Genomic DNA, 26,357 nt, shown 5'->3' with positions numbered 1-26,357 from the left:
GATGATGATGATGCCGGCCAGGGTGGACGAGCGGTTCTAGGCGCTACAGTCTGGGACTGCGCGACTGCTACGGTCACAAATTCGAATCCTGCTGTAATATCTCTTTATATTCGATGAATTATTCAGATACAATTCTACCCTTGAATGACGTTTACTAATTTTCTATCTTCATACTCGCAGAATCCATGCGAAAAGTAGTTCATACAATAGCTATGCCATGAGCGCATAAGTATTCTTTGTACTACTCTCTCTGGTGGTTGTTAGAAGAAAAAAAAAGAAAGGGAGCTTCCGAGATTGTCTTCGTGCCGATTAGCCTGAGCCTGGTTTGGAAGAACTGTAATCTGATTATTGAGATTTATCACATAAGATAACTGATACGAACTGTACGATTAAAAAGGAAATATATATAGATTGCTCCTTCATACAAAAGGTGTGTATTTGACATTTGAGAATTAATGATATTTATCGATATATTGCGTAGTTGTTAAGCTACATCTACATCTACATTTATACTCCGCAAGCCACCCAACGGTGTGTGGCGGAGGGCACTTTACGTGCCACTGTCATTACCTCCCTTTTCTGTTCCAGTCGCGTATGGTTCGCGGGAAGAATGACTGTCTGAAAGCCTCCGTGCACGCTCGAATCTCTCTAATTTTACATTCGTGATCTCCTCGGGAGGTATAAGTAGGGGGAAGCAATATATTCGATACCTCAGCCCGAAACGCACCCTCTCGAAACCTGGCGAGCAAGCTACACCACGATGCAGAGTGCCTCTCTTGCAGAGTCTGCCACTTGAGTTTATTAAACATCTCCGTAACGCTATCACGGTTACCAAATAACCCTGTGACGAAACGCGCCGCTCTTCTTTGGATCTTCTCTATCTCCTCTGTCAACCCAATCTGGTACGGATCCCACACTGATGAGCAATACTCAAGTATAGGTCGAACGAGTGTTTTGTAAGCCACCTCCTTTGTTGATGGACTACATTTTCTAAGCACTCTCCCAATGAATCTCAACCTGGTACCCGCCTTACCAACAATTAATTTTATATGATCATTCCACTTCAAATCATTCCGCACGCATACTCCCAGATATTTTACAGAAGTAACTGCTACCAGTGTTTGTTCCGCTATCATATAATCATACAATAAAGGATCCTTCTTTCTATGTATTCGCAATACATTACATTTGTCTATGTTAAGGGACAGTTGCCACTCCCTGCACCAAGTGCCTATCCGCTGCAGATCTTCCTGCATTTCGCTACAATTTTCTAAAGCTGCAACTTCTCTGTATACTACAGCATCATCCGCGAAAAGCCGCATGGAACTTCCGACACTATCTACTAGGTCATTTATATATATTGTGAAAAGCAATGGTCCCATAACACTCCCCTGTGGCACGCCAGAGGCTACTTTAACGTCTGTAGACGTCTCTCCATTGATAACAACATGCTGTGTTCTGTTTGCTAAAAACTCTTCAATCCAGCCAAACAGCTGGTCTGATATTCCGTAGGCTCTTACTTTGTTTATCAGGCGACAGTGCGGAACTTTATCGAACGCCTTCCGGAAGTCAAGAAAAATAGCATCTACCTGGGAGCCTGTATCTAATATTTTCTGGGTCTCATGAACAAATAAAGCGTGTTGGGTCTCACACGATCACTGTTTCCGGAATCCATGTTGATTCCTACATAGTAGATTCTGGGTTTCCAAAAACGACATGATACTCGAGCAAAAAACATGTTCTAAAATTCTACAACAGATCGAAGTCAGAGATATAGGTCTATAGTTTTGCGCATCTGCTCGACGACCCTTCTTGAAGACTGGGACTACCTGTGCTCTTTTCCAATCATTTGGAACCCTCCGTTCCTCTAGAGACTTGCGGTACACGGCTGTTAGAAGGGGGGCAAGTTCTTTCGCGTACTCTGTGTAGAATCGAATTGGTATCCCATCAGGTACAGTGGACTTTCCTCTCTTGAGTGATTCCAGTTGCTTTTCTATTCCTTGGACACTTATTTCGATGTCAGCCATTTTTTAGTTTGTGCGAGGATTTAGAGAAGGAACTGCAGTGCGGTCTTCCTCTGTGAAACAGCTTTGGAAAAAGGTGTTTAGTATTTCAGCTTTACGCGTCTCATCCTCTGTTTCAATGCCATCATCATCCCGGAGTGTCTGGATATGCTGTTTCGAGCCACTTACTGATTTAACGTAAGACCAGAACTTCCTAGGATTTTCTGTCAAGTCGGTACATAGAATTTTACTTTCGAATTCACTGAACGCTTCACGCATAGCCCTCCTTATGCTAACTTTTACATTGTTTAGCTTCTGTTTGTCTGAGAGGTTTCGGCTGCGTTTAAACTTGGAGTGAAGCTCTCTTTGCTTTCGCAGTAGTTTCCTAACTTTGTTGTTGTACCACGGTGGGTTTTTCCCGTCCCTCAAAGTTTTACTCGGCACGTACCTGTCTAAAACGCATTTTACGATTGCCTTGAACTTTTTCCATAAACACTCAACATTGTCAGTGTCAGAACAGAAATTTTCGTTTTGATCTGTTAGGTAGTCTGAAATCTGCCTTCTATTACTCTTGCTAAACAGATAAACCTTCCTCCCTTTTTTTATATTCCTATTAACTTCCATATTCAGGGATGCTGCAACGGCCTTATGATCACTGATTCCCTGTTCTGCACATACAGAGTCGAAAAGTTCGGGTCTGTTTGTTATCAGTAGGTCCAAGATGTTATCTCCACGAGTCGGTTCTCTGTTTAATTGCTCGAGGTAATTTTCGGATAGTGCACTCAGTATAATGTCACTCGATGCTCTGTCCCTACCACCCGTCCTAAACATCTGAGTGTCCCAGTCTATATCTGGTAAGTTGAAATCTCCACCTAAGACAAAAAATTTATGTGAAATGTATTCCAAATTTTCTCTCAGTTGTTCTGCCACTAATGCTGCTGAGTCGGGAGGTCGGTAAAAGGAGCCAATTATTAACCTAGCTCGGTTGTTGAGTGTAACCTCCACCCATAATAATTCACAGGAACTATCGACTTCTACTTCGCTACAGGATAAACTACAACTAACAGCGACGAACACTCCACCACCGGTTGCATGCAATCTATCCTTTCTAAACACCATCTGTACCTTTGTAAAAATTTCGGCAGAATTTATCTCTGGCTTCAGCCAGCTTTCTGTACCTGTAACGATTTCAGCTTCGGTGTTTTCTATCAGCGCTTGAAGTTCCGGTACTTTACCAACGCAGCTTCGACAGTTGACAATTACAATACCGATTGCTGCTTGGTCCCCGCATGTCCTGACTTTGCCCCGCACCTGTTGAGGCTGTTGCCCTTTCTGTACTTGCCCAAGGCCATCTAACCTAAAAAACCGCCCAGCCCACGCCACACAACCCCTGCTACCTGTGTAGCCGCTTGTTGTGTGTAGTGGAACTTCCGAAAGACTGGATACGAACCTGCATTTAATAATCCAAGAGCTCCATTACTTCTTCAGAAGGTTAAACTTCATCAAAGCCAAATATCCGCTTGATCTGAGGTTTCCCGACTGATTATACAACGCTCCCAAAATTACGAGGCATTTTATTTGTACAGATTAGCAGACTGCCGCAAAGCACGAGCCTGCAGAGAAGAAGAATCATTGCCTGATTTCATTCTAACAAGTAAAATTTCAGAATCATTTTGAGTGACTGAGCTATGACTGTGTTTCCTATCATGAATGACTGATTGCTCGAACGAATTGAGAGCTACAGAATTACGTAGATAGGAGGTTCAAATGGTTCAAATGGCTCTGAGCACTATGGGACTCAACTGCGGAGGTCATTAGTCCCCTAAAACTTAGAACTAGTTAAACCTAACTAACCTAAGGACATCACAAACATCCATGCCCGAGGCAGGATTCGAACCTGCGACCGTAGCGGTCTTGCGGTTCCAGACTGCAGCGCCTTTAACCGCACGGCCACTTCGGCCGGCGTAGATAGGAGGAAAAATTACAGTAGCGCCAGTGTGACAGGACTCTCTTGGAGTGTTATATAATATATGTATTTTTCGTTTCATGAAAACCAACGAGAAAGAGAGGTAACTAATCTGAAGAGAGATTCGGTGCCCATAGTAAAAGATTGCTGATACCAAGAAACGATTTCAACTATTGGACAACACCGAGACTACAGAACAAGGCCAGAGAAACCTAATTTTTTTATCCTGTAGTTAAAATACACTCCTGGAAATTGAAATAAGAACACCGTGAATTCATTGTCCCAGGAAGGGGAAACTTTATTGACACATTCCTGGGGTGAGATACATCACATGATCACACTGACAGAACCACAGGCACATAGACACAGGCAACAGAGCATGCACAATGTCGGCACTAGTACAGTGTATATCCACCTTTCGCAGCAATGCAGGCTGCTATTCTCCCATGGAGACGATCGTAGAGATGCTGGATGTAGTCCTGTGGAACGGCTTGCCATGCCATTTCCACCTGGCGCCTCAGTTGGACCAGCGTTCGTGCTGGACGTGCAGACCGCGTGAGACGACGCTTCATCCAGTCCCAAACATGCTCAATGGGTGACAGATCCGGAGATCTTGCTGGCCAGGGTAGTTGACTTACACCTTGTAGAGCACGTTGGGTGGCACGGGATACATGCGGACGTGCATTGTCCTGTTGGAACAGCAAGTTCCCTTGCCGGTCTAGGAATGGTAGAACGATGGGTTCGATGACGGTTTGGATGTACCGTGCACTATTCAGTGTCCCCTCGACGATCACCAGTGGTGTACGGCCAGTGTAGGAGATCGCTCCCCACACCATGATGCCGGGTGTTGGCCCTGTGTGCCTCGGTCGTATGCAATCCTGATTGTGGCGCTCACCTGCACGGCGCCAAACACGCATACGACCATCATTGGCACCAAGGCAGAAGCGACTCTCATCGCTGAAGACGACACGTCTCCATTCGTCCCTCCATTCACGCCTGTCGCGATACCACTGGAGGCGGGCTGCACGATGTTGGAGCGTGAGCGGAAGACGGCCTAACGGTGTGCGGGACCGTAGCCCAGCTTCATGGAGACGGTTGCGAATGGTCCTCGCCGATACCCCAGGAGCAACAGTGTCCCTAATTTGCTGGGAAGTGGCGGTGCGGTCCCCTACGGCACTGCGTAGGATCCTACGGTCTTGGCGTGCATCCGTGCGTCGTTGCGGTCCGGTCCCAGGTCGACGGGCACGTGCACCTTCCGCCGACCACTGGCGACAACATCGATGTACTGTGGAGACCTCACGCCCCACGTGTTGAGCAATTCGGCGGTACGTCCACCCGGCCTCCCGCATGCCCACTATACGCCCTCGCTCAAAGTCCGTCAACTGCACATACGGTTCACGTCCACGCTGTCGCGGCATGCTACCAGTGTTAAAGACTGCGATGGAGCTCCGTATGCCACGGCAAACTGGCTGACACTGACAGCGGCGGTGCACAAATGCTGCGCAGCTAGCGCCATTCGACGGCCAACACCGCGGTTCCTGGTGTGTCCGCTGTGCCGTGCGTGTGATCATTGCTTGTACAGCCCTCTCGCAGTGTCCGGAGCAAGTATGGTGGGTCTGACACACCGGTGTCAATGTGTTCTTTTTTCCATTTCCAGGAGTGTAGTTTGAAATCAATTTAGAAAGAACTTTTTTCCAGATAGTAGTTAGATTGCAGAACTGTATGTTGTGTGATTTTCGAATCTGGACATTGAACTTTATACCATCTGTGAAGTAATTTGAAAGTTAAGTGTGTCTACGACAGTAAATTTGAAACTGTATTTAGTGATTAGAACCTGATATTGACAGTTATTTAATGGTATTGACTAGAGCGGCATTTAAAATGTCATTGAATCAGCAACGAGAAGTGCAACAGCCTTCAGCTGTTTGCGCAGGAGCAGAGGCCACGGATAGCAATTCTGAGACTGTTGTGGCTAGCGGTAGCAATATAAATAATCTCGCTGGTTCAGAAAACATTCATACAACAGCTGATCAGACTGTTGTTGACACATTAGTTGTTATTATGCAACAGTTGTCTCTATTAGCCGAAGGCCAAGCGGAGGTAAAACGAGACTTATCCGTTATACAAAATGAACTCCAAAATCAATTAGCCGAAAATCAAACAGAATTACAAAATCAGTTAAGAGCAACCTTTACTGAATTAGATCAGAGATTAAATACCCAAACACAGGAAATAAAAGAACAGGCAGAAAGGACCGAACAGAATCTTATTGCTGAAATTGAGCAGGTCCGCCAACAATGCCAAGAAACCAATAGTAAATTAAAAGTGGAACTAACCGAATATGTATCCGTCAAAATTGACACGATACAAAAACAAGTAGAACTGTTTCCTCAAGTAATACAAGCTCAAGAGGACATGAAGTGTTCCGTAGCTATGATACCAGAAATTATAGAATCCCAAGATAATCTAAAGAAGCAATTTGACGAAGTGAAGGAAAAACAGGACACAGTGGAACACAGAATGAATGTACTTGCGGGAAAGTTTTCAGAAATGACATTAGAGCGGCAAAATTTTCCTTCGGAAACCATAGAAGAAACTGTGAAAGTAGCTTTACAGTCAATTTCAGAGAGTTCCGAGGAGAATTTTTTCAACAAAGGGTTAAAGGAAGTTCGAGAACAACTTGGCGAAGAATTCTCACGTTGGAAAGAAAATATCGAAAGATCACTAAATCTCTCGCAGGAGGATTTAGAAACAGCGAGAAGTAGGAAACAACATTCTCAATCTGCGCGTAAAATTCCGTCCACGTCAAGATCCGATGTAGACAGAACTGGAACGTCACAAGTTAGATTCAATATAACGGATAGCCACAGGGAAGAGTACGAATAGGATGATTTTTGGAATCGTAGTACCGTTGAGGAAAAGATGATTAAACAGAGACAATTTCAAATCTTTAACCCTGACAAAAAGAATGTTCATCCTGCAGTCTTTATTCGAAGTTTCAGAGGTGTATTTCCACGATCTTGGACAGAATGGCAAAAGATTAGTTTTGTACCTGGATATATACAAGGATCAAGAGCATTGTGGGCATCCGAACAAACATCTTCTTGTAAATGTTACAAAGAATTTGAGCAGGCTTTTCTAGCAAAATATTGGTCTGGTGGAGTACAAGAAAGACTTAGGCAGGAAGTATTATATCCTGAGCCTTTCTCATTTTCTAGAGAATCTCTAAAGAGATATTTTGAGAAATACATTAATAAATCTTTGTATTGGGATGTACCGATCCCTTTGCCGGATATACTTAGAATACTCAAGTCCAGACTACCCACCAGTATAAGGAATCAGCTGTTATATATAAATGATAAGGATATAGACTCATTTATGACTACGCTTGATCGTATTGATATAATTGAGGAGGACAATAAAAGGACAAGAGAAATGTCATATCAAAGAAGAGCAATAGAAGCGAATCCGAGCTGCAACTCGAATGGGAATGGCAGTAATGGTAGCAGTAACAATAATCATAACCAACTACACTCTCCAAGGAGACTTAGCAATGGACAAAATGCAAACAATAATTATTACCATAATGGAAACTTTAGTAATGGTGCAGCGAGGGGCTATTTTAAGAACAGTAGGAATTTTAATCGATATAATCCAATGTATGGCAACACAGGACAGTTCTACCAACACCAGCAGAACAACAAAAATAATTACACGAATCAAGCAAGACAACATAGACAGAATTCACCACAACAACCGATAATCACTGAAGTAGCTGAAGAGACAAATACCAATCGGACCAACAATCAGTCAAACTAAACATGACCGCATCGTGCCCCGGAGGAGCGGTCAGGGAATCTGTTAGGGGCGAAACAGTAAAATTACAATTGTTAATATATAATGATGGTGAGCTGTTAACTGAAGAGTTAACAAAGGATTTAATAACGTGTCATAATGACAGATCGAGTGTTCCGGTATCGGAAGTATTTGTTGAAATAGAGGAAGTTCCAACGAATGTGATATTGGACACCGCCGCTTCTGCCAATGTCATCTCAGGCGCTCTTTTTCGGAGAATTATTAGGAAGAAGAAGGTACCAATTTTGCCAGTACAGAACTGCAAAATCATCGGAGCTGTTGGAGCACGCTCTCCCAATGTCAAAATACAAACACAATTAGAGATGAAAATGGGAAATGTAGCAATAAAATGCACATTCCTTGTAGTGGAGAAGTTATTAGTGGACTGTATTCTTGGTATTGGGAGTATGCAGGAGTACGATTGTCAGATTGATTTTTTGGAAGGAATAGTTAAATTTAGATTAAATGGAGAAGAGATAGCACTGGATTTAAATAGAAAGGAAACGGTGCATGAGAAATATTGTCGCGGTGCCATAATTCAATTAATTGACACTACAAATGGTCGTTGGAAGGAGCTTTCAAAGGATTTGGTACAATAGGAGGACTTTAACCAAACAACAATGATAAAAGCTAGTGAATCAAATCAGCTTACCGGAGAACAAAGGCAGCAGCTTCATTATTTGTTAGAGGCATATGGAGAAATTTTTGATGAGAAACCAGGAATTATTAAAGGGTATATTTGTCACCTACAAGTGAAGCCACATCAGACTTACTGTTACACGCACTATCCGATCCCCTGGCGTTTAAAACAATCCGTTCAAAGGGAGATAAATAGAATGTTAGAATGGAACTTCATTGAGCCATCAACTAGTCCATATTGTTCTCCGCTCTTAGTCGTCCCAAAACCTGGAGGTAACGTTAGATTAGTTCTGGATGCGAGAGAGATTAATAAAATAATAGTACCTGTAAGAACTCATCCGGAAAATATAGATGAATTAATTCAAAATTTCCAGGATGTTTCGTACTTAACTAGGGTTGATTTGAGAAGTTCGTACTGGCAGGTCCAAATGGATGAAGAATCTAGGAAATATACCGCATTTATCTATGCTGGGAGAAGTTACCAATTTAGAGTTGTCCCGTTCGGACTTAATATTAATGCCGGAATATTTATTTCAGCGTTGGATTATGTTCTTGGACCAGAATTGCGTAGTCGTATAACTGTGTTTGTTGACGACTTATTAATAGCCACGAAAACATGGGAAGAGCATTTGCATATTTTGGAAAGGATTTTTGCTGTTTTCAAGAAAACCGGAATTACAGTAAACTTACAAAAGTCTCATTTTGCTTTACCACAAATTAAGTTCTTAGGACATATGATAGATGTGAAAGGTATCCTGCCTACCGAGAAGAAGATAAGTGCAATTCGAAATTTTCGATCACCACGGAATAAAAGACAGCTGAAGGGATTTATAGGTATGGCATCGTTATTCCGTCGTTTCATAAAGACTCAAGCCATGAATTCTGAGGCATTAAACCGGCTTCTACGGAAGGATGTGCCATGGCAATGGACTGAAGAATGTGAACTAGCTTTTCGAGACATTAAAGACCAACTCGTTAACGCATCCTTATTATATCACCCTGATATGAACTGTGAGTTCTGTCTGTCCACGGATTCATCGGATGTTGGATTAGGTGCTTGTCTCTTCCAAATAAGGAAAATAAAAGGGGTACCAACATTCTGTCCAATAGCATTTGCTAGTCGAGTGTTATCACCCTGTGAAAGAGCCTATACGACCACAGAACTTGAAGCACTTGCGGTTATCTGGGCATTCAAGAAGTTTAACTATTATTTATATGGTTCGAAAACGATTGTGTATTGTGACCATCAATCACTAACCTTTTTGCAAACATGTAAATTATTACATCCTAGACTGTCACGTTGGACAATGACACTACAACAGTACCAATTTAAAATTATTCATGTGTCTGGCAAAGAAAATATTATTGCGGATGCACTGTCAAGATCCCCAGAAGGTTTAACGCCGGAAATAGAATCAGTAAATACTTCGGATTTTCCAGTATTACTGTTGCAGGACAATATCTACAAGACTTATTATGTACATCTTTGTAGAGATATGGGAAATTTACAACGAAAAGACCCTCGATGGAAGAAGATAATTCAGCTAAAGGAACAACAAAATTCAAGGGCTAGTTTAGATCATTATAAATTAATAAATGGAGTATTATTCTTCAGATGTGGGAAGGACAACAATCCACGGTGGTGTGTATGTATCCCGAAGGAATATGAGGAAAAATTAATTTGGTTTACCCACTTATCATGGGGACATTTTGGCGTAATTAAATATGCTAATAAAATAGGAGCATACTGTTATTTTCCGAATATTCGGAGAAAAGTGCACCAAACAATACAAAACTGTTTACTCTGTCAAAAGGCAAAACCGGATAATAGAGGTAGTAAGCATGTTCTGCATTCAATTATTCCACGAGAGCCAAGGGCGTTAATTTCGTGTGATATCTGCGGCCCTCTCCCACGATCAAGAGGAGGAGTCAAATTCATTGTTGGATTCTTTGACGTGTTTACAAAATATGTAAAACTATATCCATTAAAGTGTGCTACTGCCAGAGCTGTTGTAGTGAGATTGGTGCGTGACTATCTTCCGCATGTAGGTTTACCGAAATCCATAATTACAGATAATGCCAGAATTTTTACTGGATTTAAATGGAAGCAAACATTAACACAACTTGATATTCGACAAATTTTGACATCATGTTACCATCCGCAAGGTAGTCCAATAGAACGAGTTTTCCGAGAATTAACCCGATTTATGCGTACATACTTTCACAGTAAACAAACATCATGGGCTGCTTATTTGTCAGAATTTGAACAAATATTTAATAATCTGACACACACTTCAACTAACTTTACTCCAACAGAGCTTATGTTTAGTCAGATTGAAAAGAACTTCTGGATAAACCATCTGCCAAAGTATGAAGACCAGAATTTAAAATGGGAGGAAAAGATTCGACTCGCACTTGTCAATTTAACTAAAAAGGCAATACAACGGAAATTGACATATGATAAACGGATTCACCGGATTCAGACGTTTCATCTTGGAGAAAAGGTTTTATTGAGGCGACACATCCATTTCTCGAAGCTGATGAAGAACATAAAGAAATGGAATCTTATTTATACCGGACCATATGTTATTGTAAATATACCAAATCCTGGATCATACTTGTTGGCATATCTCGAATCGAAAAGAATAAAGGGATTATTTCCGCATAAAGATATTAAGAAATTTTTTGAAGGATCATAGATCTGTGATACCAAATATGGAGAAGAATTTCGAGTGGAATTTGACTATGAGTCGAATGTGTATATAAATATCAAGAAGTTTATGTTGTCTAGAGGTTAAGAGACAGTGAGACTACTCCTGGGATAGGTTAACAGACAGTGAGATTACTCCTGTGATAGGTTAAGAGACAGTGAGATTACTCCTGTGATAGGTTAAGAGACAGTGAGATTACTCCTGTGATAGTTTATCACAAAAATTTTAAGATAGGTAGAAGAATTTGTTAATTACTAGTGTTTGTAAGTGTGGACTATGAGCAGAAGCCCCAGTGATATACAATGAAAGTGCATCTACATTTCCTCAAGACACGGCACTTATGTGAGAATTGCGTGTGAAACTTGAACAGTGTGGGATATATAGGTAAATACTCTGTGTGTATGATGTGCGCTGTTCGCGCAAGAAAACAAATGAACTGTGAAATGAAGCAACAGTCGATAATGTCACTGTTGCAAACAATTGAAGAAACTCTCTCGTTGCGCGAGAGAAAATTATTATAATTTTTAGATTTTTCATTATGCCTTCTTTACCAGGAGAATTAATTTAAGAATTTTAATTAACATTTTAAGAATAGCAGTTTGTGTGTTTCATATTATGGACATAATTGTTGAAATATATTTCCATAAATGTTCATGAGAGGATGAAGAAGATTCTGCGAGTGGATAATTTGTTAAATGAACATACGTCATCATTAATGATATTTATTTGCAAGTGGATCTATAAATCAATTAATTATAAGAATAATGAAAATTTTTCAAATTATTCCTTTTGTGGAGTCAGTGTCATATGCCTATGTTTAAAATTTTTCATCAGGTGTAAACTTAAATTTTATCCATAATTTCGTAATTGAAAGCAAACCTCGGACAGATTCAATGCTCTACTTCCACCTGCACTATAACAAAATGAAGATTAGATTAAAAATTTTTTTGAGAGGACTACATTCGATATGAGCTACAACAAAATTTAAATGCCCACAGTCTATTTGGCAATGTTTTGGACAATCAGCAGTTGTAATGCAAAACAACTTTGGTATTGAGGACTACAAAAAAATCCGCGATTGTCAGGACTGATGGATGTTCCAGTCTAGTACAGATGGAAGAATATAAGAATCCACTCCGATTTTGAGTTCAACGATGAAATATGGACTTCGTTGCCTTAATCCACTCTCTTCCAGGGATTTATTCAGTCAGAACCTTTTCTTATTCCACTTTAAACCTGTCTCATGTTCACGTCCCTGACCATCTGTTCCTGAGATCATCTTCCTGTTTCTACAGCACATTACCAGCTTCTATCCTGTGCCATAAGCCATCGCCTGTCCTCCGTGTCGCCTCCACCAAACGCTGTACGTCGCCTACCCGGTGTCCGCACCCAGTGTTCCTGTTCCATCGACTTCACAACGAGATCGCCAGCTACATCGTCGAAAGAAGAATTTTGAAAAATTTTTTTTGAGCAATATTGTAAAATTTTTTTTGGCTATGAGGCACTTTTCCTTCAATCTAATCTATGGAGCTTCTATATATTTCAAAATTACTGGATTTAGGCTTTCCTATCTTCTTTAATACCTGAGCTGGGGTCTATTCTTCCGGGTTTTCAAGGGTTTCCCTGTGAAGGCCAGTTCCCAAATGGGTAGACCTTTTTCGTAATTACATCAATCTACATCTTCCCTGGTTATGTACTTGGGATGCGGGTATACTCCGGTACATGTAAAAGCTACAGCTAAGGTATTCTCGTAACTTACTGTCTTAACATGTTACCCATACTCTCTATAGTAAAATTCTACTAATTCAAAATATTCCTCTTTTGAATAAACAACCCAACAAATTTTTTCTGTTAGCTCGCAAAGTGTATTATCATTAACTTTGCTCGCTGTGAGTGGCAATTGTAATATCTCTTTATATTCGATGAATTATTCAGATACAATTCTACCCTTGAATGACGTTTACTAATTTTCTATCTTCATACTCGCAGAATCCATGCGAAAAGTAGTTCATACAATAGCTATGCCATGAGCGCATAAGAATTCTTTGTAGTACTCTCTCTGGTGGTTGTTGGAAAAAAAGAAAAAGAAAGGGAGCTTCCGAGATTGTCTTCGTGCCGATTAGCCTGAGCTTGGTTTGGAAGAACTGTAATCTGATTATTGAGATTTATCACAGAAGATAACTGATATGAACTGTACTATTAAAAAGGAAATATATATAGATTGCTCCTTCATACAAAAGGTGTGTATTTGACATTTGAGAATTAATGATATTTATCGATATATTGCGTAGTTGTTAATCAGAAGGGAACTTCCGAAAGACTGGATACGAACCTGCATTTAATAATCCAAGAGCTCCATTACTTCTTCGGAAGGTTAAACTTCATCAAAGCCAAATATCCGCTTGATCTGAGGTTTCCCGACTGATTATACAACGCTCCCAAAATTACGAGGCATTTTATTTGTACAGATTAGCAGACTGCCGCAAAGCACGAGCCTGCAGAGAAGAAGAATTATCGCCTGATTTCATTCTAACAAGTAAAATTTCAGAATCATTTTGAGTGACTGAGCTATGACTGTGTTTCCTATCATGAATGATTGATTGCTCGAACGAATTGAGAGCTACAGAATTACGTAGATAGGAGGAAAAATTACACTGCCTCGGACATGGATGTGTGTGATGTCCTTAGGTTAGTTAGGTTTAAGTAGTTCTAAGTTCTAGGGGACTGATGACCTCAGAAGTTAAGTCCCATAGTGCTCAGAGCCATTTGAGCCATTTGATGATGATGATGATGATGATGATGATAAACAAGTGACAACATGCTTATCTTGGTGATTCCAACTTGGGGTTGGCAGTGATGGGCACATGGAATAAGTAGGAGTAATGGAGGAATATAGATGATCCACATAAGAGTTACTACGGTACGAGGCACAGTACTGTAGCAATGGTTTTAGCAGGTTTGTCACAAACACTTAGAATAATTTTTTATTTCAGAGAGAAGTAAAAACTCAACTCTCCTAGGAATATAGTCTGCAACTAAAACCCAATCACGCCAAGTGTCTGTAAAGTCACTCTTTAGGAGCATGTATATTCTGATAAGAGAAACTAGTCTACCACAAGCTATTTAAAAATGACAGAACAACCAAAAAACCAGTCAGTCTTACTGAAAGAAAACCATCCCTTCTGTCACTCACATGTGACAACATTTCATGATAGTCTACGAGAATATTTTCTTTAAGCTTTCCATACGTTTTGTTTTTTCATTTTTAGCAAAATAATAAAAAACAAAAGTATAAGATTAGTACAATAAATATTACAAATAACAAAGTTTTTACAGTTTCCCTCAATGAGAACCTAAAGTTTTGTAAAAACAAACATTAATAATTAGCACAAAAAATGCACATACAGGGTGGTCGGAAATTCCCATTACAGACTTCTAGGACTTGTAGAGGGGAGTGAGTACATTGTATTTTGGATAGGAACCCATGTCCAGAAACGTCATCCAGTGAGACTACAAACATCAAAGTTATAGGCACAGGTGTCTGTAAATGTATGTATACAAGGGGTGATTCCGTGATGGTGTTACAGACTTTCTAGGATGATGGAGAACGATAAATGTATTAATTTGAAGTAAGGATCCCTGTACTAGAAATGAACGAGTCGAAAGTTATAAACAAAAACCGTTCTGATTCCTCTGACAGTTGAATACATATACCAGTTCTTGTGTTGCGAAGAGTGTAGGGTTGGTAACTTTAAGTGATGGTACTGTGGACAAAAACGAGAAAAAATGTCCAATAAATGTGGGCTCTAAAGGGCGTACCTTAACAGCTATGAACACTTGCTCAGTAGAGGACATGTGTTTCACATTAGCGAAGATGAGCAAATGGTCATAGCTCCTCAGGTATGCAATTTAGAGCATACGTTTAAAGGACATTTTTTCTCGTTTCTGTCCACACTACCACCACTGAAAGTTACCAACCTACACTCTTCACAACACAAGAACCGGTACACGTATTCAACTGTCAGAGGTATCAGAACGGTTTTTGTTTATAACTTTCGACTCATTCGTTTCCAGTACAGGGATCCTTACTTCAAATTAATACATTTATCGTTCTCCATCATCCTAGAAAGTCTGTAACATCATCATGGAATCACCCCGTGCATATGTACATTTACAGACACCCGCGCCTGTAACTTTGATGCTCTGTAGTCTTCTTGGAAGACGTTTCTAGACATGGGTTCCTATTCAAAATACTACGTACTCACTCCCCGCTACAAGTTCTAGAAGTCTGTAATGAGAATTTCCGACCACCCTGTATATGATACACGTTGGACTCTGAACCAAGGCAGCTTTATTAATGTGAACAATTCTACGACTCAGCTATGCCAGATTTCATTTCTCACATTGCTTATAAAACATTTATGCAAAATGTTACTTTTCATGTGTGTCTTTGCTGTTATTTTATACTCAATACTGTGTTACTAGCCTGCAGTAAAACAAAACAAACGCAAAAATACATTAACTTATATTCTATGATCCTGAGTCAATGTCTTCTCCTTGTTAGACATGTACTTATTCAGTCACTGGTAACAACCTACAAATATTGTTCTGAAGTACCATAAGTTTAAATATAGACCACATGCCTAACAGATTGCGGTACTTACATTAACATAGCAGGTAAGAAAATCATCAGCGATAGCCAGGGCATGTGTCAGCTCTGGCATGTGCTCAAGCAGTTTATCAGCATCTCCATCATCATCAGAAGAAGACTGACTTTCTTTTTGTGATTTTTGAGAAAGTAGTAGCTGAACCGACAGCAAAGTGAGTGCAGCAAAGCTGTGAGTGTCACGGGAAGGACCTGGAAGAGGCGGAGGTGTGACAGCATCGCCTGTCAGCTCTCCGAGTAGCCGATGAGCCAGGTGACATGCCCACGACATCCACATACCGTCATCACGGCGAGCAGACTTCAATTCTGTTAACAGTTCGGCTTTGACATCTGTGGGCAGAGGCTGCAGCTGTTCTGTTATTTCTGCAACCTCACTGAAGGAAGACAACATAGAATAAGAACAGGGAAACACATGTAAACAAAGTAACATTTATCTACAGAACTGGATTACCTTCGATTATGACAAAATGCCTATATTATACAAACAGATCTGAAGTTACTGTTTCTCTGCAACTAATGTAAGTGGAAAATGTAACAAGGTCACATACATATTGGCTTACAGAATATCACTGCTCAGAAGTGAAACTATCCTACAAAAGCTTGTCTAACACATTTTGATGTACAAATTCAGCACTGACATGATATTTGCATGAAACAACTACAGCACTGTCCTGTGGCAGTTTATAAGCGGTTCACACAGATGAATTTGTTTGTAAGGTATTTAGTAGTTGTTTATTCCATAAATTAACTGAAAAACAGTTATATGATATTCACAGAAGCTACTTGATGAGCAGAATTTACCGAGTTCCTTTGCAACACAATTTCAACATAAGTTTATTTTAGAATGCAATTTCAGTTACACGATAAATCACACAAATTTTAAGCTGTCAATGCAACTAAATACCTAGGGATTACATTCTCTCTTGGGATGTAGCAGAACTGCCTATGCAGGAGCTGAACTAAGTTACAAGGCCATTCCAAATATCATTTTTTTGGCGGGGTACGAAGGGTACGTGACAACAATTGTTTTGTTTTCATCATCACAACAATTAGGTCTTGTATACGTCTACATCTATACTCTGAAAACCACTGTGAAGTGCATGGCAGAGGGTACGGCCCACTGTACCAGTTATTAGAGATTCTTACCATTCCATTCACATAAGGAGTGTGAAAAGAATGATTGAAATGCCTCTGGGCATGCTGTAATTACATTCTAATCTTGGCCTCACAATCTCTATGTGAGTGATACGTAGTGGGTTGTAGTATATTTTGAGAGTCATCATTTAAAGCTGGTTTTTGAAACTTTGTAAGTAGACTTTCTCAGGGTAGCTTTGTCTATCTTCAAGAGTCTTCCAGCTCAGTTTCTTCAGCATCTCTGTGACACTTTCCCATGGACCAAACAAACCTGTGACATTACCTACAACTGAGTCTATGCGATCATTCCATTTCACATCCCTACAAAGTGTTACATCCAAGTATTTGGATGAGTTGACATTTTATGTGAAAAACTTGCATTCTATGATGACTGATCTTACGAACTCCATGTTATACGTGCAGCACTCTACCAGTTGTGCTACAAAGAAACATATGTATTCCATATTCCTTTGCAACACAATTTCAACATAAGTTTATTTTAGAATGCAATTTCAGTTACACGATAAATCATACAAATTTTAAGTTGTCAATGCAACTAAATACCTAGGGATTACAAACAACTTAAATTGGAGTCATCAATAGAAAATGTTGTCCTCTTCTGGAGTATTATTGTGTAGTACAGGATCCTAACCAGAGAAGACTGACAGAGCACACTGAAACAGTTCAAAGGAGGGCAGACAGTTTTGTATCTACATCTACACTACATGACCCCTCTGCAATTCACAATCAAGTGTCTCGCAGAGGGTTCATCAAACCACTTTCACACTATTTCTCTAGAACAGTGCATGGGAAAAATGAACACTTAACTTTTTACATGTAAGCTCGTATTTCTCTTATTTTATTATGGTGATCATTCTTCCTGTTCAGTGAGCATCAACAAAATATTTTCACCTCCAGCAGAGAGCTGGAAATTGAAATTTCATAAGAAAACCTCACTGCAATGAAGAACACCTTCATTTTAATGACTGGCATCCCAATTTGTGTACCTTATCTGTGGCACTCTCTGCCCTATTTCATGGTAATTCCAAATGAGCTGCCCTTTTTTGAACTTCTTCCATGCCCTCTGTCATGGATCCCATACAATGCATCAGTACTCCAGAAGAGGACAGACAACTGTAGTGTAGACAGTCTCTTTAGTAGACCTGTTGCATTTTCTAAGCATGCAGCCAATAAATCACAGTGTTTGGTTCATCTTCCCCACAACATTATCTTTGTGACTGTCAGAATTTAAGTTGTTTGTAATTGTTAGCCCTTGTATTTAGTTGAACTGAAGAACTTTATATTCATGCGGTTTATTGTGTAACCGAAATTTAACGGATTGCCTTGAGTGCTAAATGTAGATGACCCCACATTTTTCATTATTTAGGGTCAATTGACACTTTTCACATCATACATTTTGTCAATCATTTTGCAATTGGTTTTTCCCTTCTGATGACTTTGCTACATAAGCCACTGTCAGTCCATGTCTAGTATTCAAAGACTACAAACAGTATCAGTCACTCTGCACATAGCAGCCATCACATAAAGTTCCACGTCAGTCTGCATTGTTTCAAATGAGTCTACACTACGTAATCATCAGCCAATTTTCATGCAATCAGTTTGTGTTTAGCATTCAGTCATGTAAAATTCCATGTCAGCAGGCTGAATTATGTACATACTGTCACTTGTATGGAACAGTTGTTGTGTGTAAATACAGTATTATTGCCACACATTAAGTGTTGTTAGGCTTCTTGAAGTTTATTGACTTGCTGTGTAAAAATATGAAGATTGCAATACAGCTGATTTCTTCTATACTATAAAGTAATAATAAATGTGCATAAAGTATTCTGACCATTTTATATACAATTATTTAGATATCACCTAAAGCTCTGTGTAGCTGATGAACGAACTTTGAGAAAAAGACTACCAAGGAACATGACTGACAGATCAGCAAAATTACAACTGGAAAATCTACACCAATCCCAGCAGAATAAGAATAAACTACAGGTGACCTGTCACCTCAAATGACTGGGGAAAGGCAGCTTCACAAGAGGTTAATGTGATGCCAATACACAAGCAGTCTACCAAATTACAGAAAAATGTCCTTTTGGTCTAATGTGGTCATTGGTCTGACTTCTTCACAGTGACAAAAGACGCAATCAAATTAACACCATCTGACTATACGCATGTGATTCATGTTCAATTGTTGTGTATGATTTGTAACTTGCTACGCCATTTGCTAAATAAAAAACCCACTATTAATTAGGTCTTGGCACAGCAGCTAGGAGCTAACTGATGCCATCAGTTCTGTTACAGGGCTTTTTCCTGTGTTCTACTTGCCATGGATATCTTTCCTTGTACAGTAAACAGATAAATATTGACATGAGAACTTACACTCACCAGTTATGAAGCAAGGCCCTGATCTCTGCAACCAATGACGGAACTATAAAGATGTCAACTTCAGGTGCTACACTCTGCCACGCTTCGACAACCTCCGGCTCCTCAGCTTTGTGCAATACTGCCAGAGCGAATATGCCTGCCAGGAGGTCAATGCCAGCAGAGCCAAAGTTCACTGCCATTGCCGCCGCTTCACAAGCCAAAACTGTGCATGTCGTTGTAGGTTGTGGAGTCCTTCGAAGGCCCACTGCCAGCTCTCTGAGTATGCCTGGCACTGCTGTGTCTGTAAGTATTATTTAAGAAGCATTAGACTTCATGTGTAAAGAGTAGAAACTGATCACTTTTTACATACTCACATCCAGTATTATCCATATAAACAATACAGAATAGAACAGGTGTTAAACTATTTTTATGCATATTTTATTTTTGAGGAGCATGACTGAAACTATAATACACTTTAGTATTTTTTAAAAAAGCTTATTTAACTGACACAATCACCCAACTATTGCACTGCATTACCTGTTTTGGTTGTGACAGCAACCATCTTCAGATCATATTATTGCTATAGCAGTACACTAACAAATCACTGAATGTTCAAATGCAAGCAAGGCGCAAATGACATTCAGTTTTGGTGTTGCATGTATTCAAACAAGCAATAATTTTTGCTTTCACTGCCACAGCTGTAATACGATCAGAAATTAAATGTCGTGACAACTGAAGTCTGGTATGGACTTTAACATTGTATTTAATTTTTTTAATCCACTAATTTGTGGCAAGGCATAAAATGATGGAATATGTTGTTAGTTATTAGAGTTATCCGCAGGCTTTAATACCACTGAAGCACTATATCCAAGTAGCATACAACATTTATTCAACAAGAGCAAGGAATAACTAACTATTACAAAACAAAGACTAAACATACATTATAGAATGTGTCAATGAGCATAAATACTTTTAACACTGTATGGCAAAAATCAATCAATGGAAAATCCAGGATGGAATGTAATAAAATTATGAAAAGGAAAGTTGCCTAATCATCATATAGCGGAGACGCTGAGTCACACATAGGCACAACAAAATGACTGTCACAAAGCTTTCGGCCAGCAAGGCTTTTGTCAAAAATAGATGACTGACTGACACACACACACACACACACACACACACACACACACACACACACAAAAGAGCAAATCACACATACGAATGCAGACTGTGGTATGGCTTCAGTTGCCAGAGACTGCAGTCATGTGTATGAGCTACATTTGCGTACACATACGCACGCTTGCGCCCGTGTGTGTGTGTGTGTGTGTGTGTGTGTGTGTGTGTGTGTGTGTGTGTGGTCTATTTTTGATGAAGGCCTTGCTGACCAAAAGCTTATTAGTGATAGTCTATCTGCAACTCAGCATCTCCGCTATATGGTGAGTAGCAATTTTCCTTTTCATAATATTGTTTAACACTGCATGATGTCACTACAGTCACTGTAATGTGCGATCAATAACTCACTCACACTAGTGTCAATGATATTTGGTGTTGAAACAGACGTGTCTTGTTCACATGATCTCTTGCTTCGTGGAGTCCACTGCAGTATTTTGTGGACTACTGTTTGCAGCACACTGTTGCATAGTCATGTCTGCTGCAGTATCCGTAAGTTTGGTGTCTGCCAATTGTTGTGGCTAGTTCATGACATGTTGGTTGATGGTAACTGAGAGTGCTATATTTGCAGTAGACAGAGTAGGTGGATTGCATGTACCGATGGTGAAGTTGCAGAATGCAGGCTTCAGATGATCCACAGAGACTGTGGTGGGAGTACCCATAATATCAGTCTTAAAGTCTTTCCAGTGCTGCTGAGGACTGTGTAAGGCCCATCTACAGGGATTGGAGTGGCTTGCATACCATGTCGTACCAGACAAAGACTTGGTCACACATTGCTAGATCCTTGAAAATAAAATGATGATGAGTGAGATGGCACTGTGGTGCGACAGGTGGAGTTATTGGATCAGCGGCCACAGCCTGGAGACAAAGTCAGATGCATCGATGAAGTCATTAGGTACATGCTCAAGGAATTTACCTGGTAGTTGTATTGTTTGGCCAGATATGAGATCACTTAATATAGCCTCAAGATTTTCCTTAATGAATGCATAGAGGCCTAGAAGCACAATGGATAATGTTTTTGTCCAATGTTGTGAATTGTGATATTTTAGTGCTGCCTTCAATTACCAGTGCAGTCATTCCACAAGTCTGTTAGCTGAAGTGTAGTCAGCTGTAGTGTCAATATACTTCATACCTAGCAGGGTGGAGAGAGCTTTAAACAAATACAACTCAACTTTTTGGTCTTGATCTGTGTTAACACGAAGAGGCATGCTGAAATGAATCTGGTTGTTATAGTTTCAGTCATTGTATCACCCATAGGGGAGGCAAAAAGCAGTCCAGAGGCATAAGGAAAAGTGAAACCTTTGGATGAGGGTAACAGTCGATTATGTCTAAATGGACATTCTCAAATTGTTGATTTAGTGACAGGAAATTCCCATATGGTGCTTCGACATATTGAGTAATTTTATTCCTCTAGCAAGCCATGCACTGGTGCACAAACCAGATGCAAGCTTTGTCCATAATCAGCCACACAAAAGCATGTTTTACAAGATTCAATGTACCCAGGCCCCTGGAAGTGCCAAGTTATATAATGATGCAGTGGCCTGGAGTTAAAACCGTAGGGGCAACAGTTGTGTCTTCGCTGCTGAAACATCACAATACACCCACATGTTTGCTGGTGGTGCTGGGACATATTGAGGTGCAGGTTAGTTGGTTGCTCCAGTAATGCACATAGCTATGGATCGAGGACGTGTGACTTAGCAAGAACTTCACTGTTGATTGCAGCTGTGAGTGTTTCAACACAAGAGAGAGCACCTGCTGGGACATTCAGATTACCCCATGTGATTACATGCATCTGAAATTGACCTATGTAATCCAAATGGTGTAGGTGTCAGGTGATGCCTTGTCTGGCTTCTGATAAAATGCAAATGTCAGTGGCTTGTGGTTGATGACCACAATAAACTGCTGCCCTTCGAGCATACAGCAGGATGCGCCACATGTAGGTCACAATTGTATGTCCACTAGCCTCATTCTGCTGGTAAAAGCTTCTGGCTAAAAAAAAGGCAGGAGGTTGCCAACACTGTTCTATTTGCTGCTGTAGTACAGTGCTTATCGCTGTTAACTATGCATCTATCACCAAAGCGAGGGGGGGGGGGGCTGACAGGATGTGCTAACAGCGTAGCTTCGGCGATGGCAGCTTTCACTTAGCAGAAAGCTGCCTCTGCTTTGATAGTCCATAAGATTTCATCCTTCAATTTTGAAGCACCTCTCAACAAATCATTCAATGATGGAGCTGTCTTCATTCGGGAGAGAGCTCAATTTAACAATTTCTCAGCCAATGTCAAGAGCTCACAGACTTTAGCATTATAACCATTTAACCTGTAATAATGTTTAGTTTAATAATTTATTGTGCTTAATATTGGCCATTAGGTAAAGTGTAATTTCAACATTAAGAAACAAGTTTGATTCACAACACTCTATGCAAGTGGATTGTATCTTTGCTTACAATGTTCGGTTACCTAAGAACTCATGTCCCTTCCAGAAGCTAGTCAGTTGTTTCTTGAAGTTGACCCAACAAGCTGAAAACTAGTTTGAAATAAACAAAACTCAGTGTAACATAAACAGTGTACTTATTACTCAATCAACAGATAATCACTTCCCTTGCTTAAGCAATTGTCCCAGTATGGTACTTGTTTTTCTGTAGTATACCTTTTCTGAAGAAGGTCAAATCCTGAAGAAGGAAAAACTTTCTACTCCTTTAGACGCTACTCAACAGCAGATGAAGTGATGACCTTCCAGGGCCTTCATCCAGGAATCAAACACATGGTAATTGCAAAGTGAGAGATTCATACTACATAGAGGGTGATGCAATACATTTCATTAGAAAGACCGTAGACCATCCTATTTTGCCTTGTTAGTGCATGGTTATCATGAGGCAAAATTGCAACTTGTAACAAATTGCCAGATCACTTGTTTTTAACAATCCTTAGAAAGTCGTGTGTAGTCCTGACATGAATTCACTCCAAAATCAATAGTCCCTGACTCAACATGACCCTTCCAGCCACAGTGTGGTGTCACCGCCCCAGACACCACACTTGCTAGGTGGTAGCCTTTAAATCGGCCGCGGTCCATTAGTATACGTCGGACCCGCGTGTCGCCACTGTCAGTGATTGCAGACCGAGCGCCACCATACGGCAGGTCTAGAGAGACGTCCTTGCACTCGCCCAGCTGTACAGCCGACTTTGCTAGCGATGCTACACTGACAAATTACACTCTCATTTGCCGAGACGATAGTTAGCATAGCCTTCAGCTACGTCATTTGCTACGACCTAGCAAGGCGCCGTATTCAATTGATATTTATATTGAAGCATGTACAGTCAAGAGCGATGTACTCCAATTATGGATTAAAGTTAAGTATTCCAAGAACTACGTTCTTTTCTTGTTAGACTCAACTCCTTTAACTGTTCCAGACCTCACGCCAGTCTGCGTGTAATTAAACACGTGCATTTCGGCCTCCTCTAGCAACACGGTGTTGGCTCTTCTGCCAACACAGCACACAGGAGTTGACTGCACTATCACAGCCCTAGGAAGAAATGGACCTCTCCATGACTGACACACACTTTACGTTGCCTGTTGGAAATGGTGACGTCATGTTTGATCTATATAGCCATAACAGTCCAAGAATGCTGTTTCATACAGGTATCACATCAGATGTACGAGCTTCTGCATGCAAGTCTTTCTGCTCAATACAAAGGTATCAAAGTACATTTTGCAGAAAAAAATTTCTAATATCCAAAGTCTTTGCACAGCACTTGATAGCACACGAAATATGCCACTTTACTTTGTCAGCCACTCTGAAATCGGGAACACTACTCTTACACACAGCTACATTTGAAGCATGCTTCCCTATACACAGTTTGAATTTGATGATGAATTTCACTTTACGAGAGATGTTCTTTGAACAAAAATTGAATAACAGCATGCTGTACTTGGCTGGACATACACATCCAAGACAATTCTGCCGCTAGAAATGGTGACGTCATGTTTCACCTATAGTAACAACACAGTCTAAAATGCTATTTCATCCAGATATTCTTGTGTGTGGTGCAGGTATCTCTGGAAATTCACATGTTTGCTACAATAAAGTCACAGCACCAGCTTGGTTAAAGTGATATCTTGTGGCTTAAAGACAAATATTTCTCATTTACTGGCTTTGTCTACCATTTGAACAATTCATACCAAAGTTTGTATGTTTCATGAAGAAAAGAGCATATTTGATTACTATAATTCTAAACATAGGTTTCTCTTTAAAAATACAATCAAGAAAACTGGCTTATTTTTGTTCATTTTAAAAAGGCTTTTTCTTTGTGACATTTAATTAGAGTGTTGTGTACTGTCTCATACATAAAGATATATATTAATTGGAATAACTTATAAACTAATATTAACGTAGTTGTACCTGCAATGGCTGGAGTCTTGAGACAGAAACGAAGAATTTCAAGGGCATCACCACCATCACAATCAGAACAAGACGAAACCTCTCCAGAAAGTGCAACAAGTTCTCCACTCATCTTCTCTCCACGGATAAAGTAAATTACATCCTTGTCACCAACGTGTTTGACACACATCTTCAGGAGCCACAGAAGCACTGATCTGTGGGACTCGGAAATCTGCCAGATATATCAAATGGTGCATTAGGCAGGACTGTTATTTCCACTTATAACTAATGATTAGTTATAAAATTTGTGGAGCAATATATGAAGTACTGAATGAATGTAATTTGAATACTAAATGGAACATTAAAAAAAAGTTGAAACAGAGTAACAAAACAAAACAGCCATACAAAATAGTGTTACTTCAAACCTGGTACATGTTAGTTGCAGAGACATCCCGCAGAAAACTATCAGCCACATTGTACTCTGACGTCACACAGGATGTTATTTTTGGATACAGTTACATCCACACCTATACTCCACATGCCATCTTAAAGTGTATGGTGAAGGCTACTTCTGCTAGCACTACACTTTCACACCTATCCTGTTCATATTACTAATGGTGAACCATCACAGTCATTTAGTAACATGTATGTGAGAACAAGTAATACATTGCCCGACTTGTCTTGGAATGTATGCTCTAGAAATTTTAACAGGAAATCTATCCACAATGCACAACACCTCTCCCACAGCATCTATTTGACGCTCTTGTGCTAATTAAATGAATCTGTGACAAAACATGCCACCCTTACTTCGATTTTTCCTGCCTCCTCCATTAATCGTGCCTAATAAGGGTCCCACAACGGCAAGTATTACTTGAGAACTGAATGATTGAGGGATTTGTAAGCTCATTCTTACATAGTCTAATTACATTTCCTTAAGATTCTTCCAATGAATCTCACTGTGGCATCTCCTACATCTAGTTTTATGTGGCCATTCCTGTTTAGGATACTCCATTCGGATGCTTCCATAAATTTTACAAATCTTATTGTTTCCACTGATTTACTGCCAATACTGTAGTCAAACAATAATGGGTCTTCCTATGTCATTATGCTCAACGCGTGACATTTACTTATGCTGAAGGTCCCAGTACATGAACCAAGCATGTAAGCTCTGCAGATCTTCCTCTACTTTTCTTCAGTTTTTCGGCACTGCAGCTGTTTTATAAGTAAGAGCATCATCTGCTAACTGCCTCACAGTTTCCAGTGTTATCCACCAAACTATACACATATGAATATAATAGAGGAAAACATTCCACGTGGGAAAAATATATCTAAAAACAAATATGATGAAACTTACCAAACAAAAGTGTTGGTATGTTGATAGACACACAAACAAGCACAAACACACACACAAAATTCAAGCTTTCGCAACCCACGGTTGTTTCATCAGGAAAGAGCGAAG

The 26,357-nt window shown here is 40.1% G+C and overlaps 1 protein-coding gene across 1 annotated transcript in view; it reads right to left on the bottom strand.

Annotated features, from left to right (window-relative positions):
- Nucleotides 1-26,357, bottom strand: part of LOC126244652 (E3 ubiquitin-protein ligase listerin) — a 160,393-nt gene that overhangs the window by 72,233 nt on the left and 61,803 nt on the right. Inside the window, exons 10-12 of the mRNA XM_049948256.1 lie at nucleotides 24,920-25,130; nucleotides 19,375-19,654; nucleotides 15,839-16,214 (exon numbers count right to left, since the gene is read on the bottom strand). Of these exons, the coding sequence (XP_049804213.1) occupies nucleotides 15,839-16,214; nucleotides 19,375-19,654; nucleotides 24,920-25,130 (867 nt within the window). The remainder of the gene's footprint in view (nucleotides 1-15,838; nucleotides 16,215-19,374; nucleotides 19,655-24,919; nucleotides 25,131-26,357) is intronic.

Source organism: Schistocerca nitens, chromosome 1 (assembly GCF_023898315.1).
Source record: "Schistocerca nitens isolate TAMUIC-IGC-003100 chromosome 1, iqSchNite1.1, whole genome shotgun sequence".
Taxonomy (NCBI): domain Eukaryota; kingdom Metazoa; phylum Arthropoda; class Insecta; order Orthoptera; family Acrididae; genus Schistocerca; species Schistocerca nitens.
Note: the sequence above shows the minus strand (reverse complement) of the source record. Positions and strands in the feature narration are given on the sequence as shown.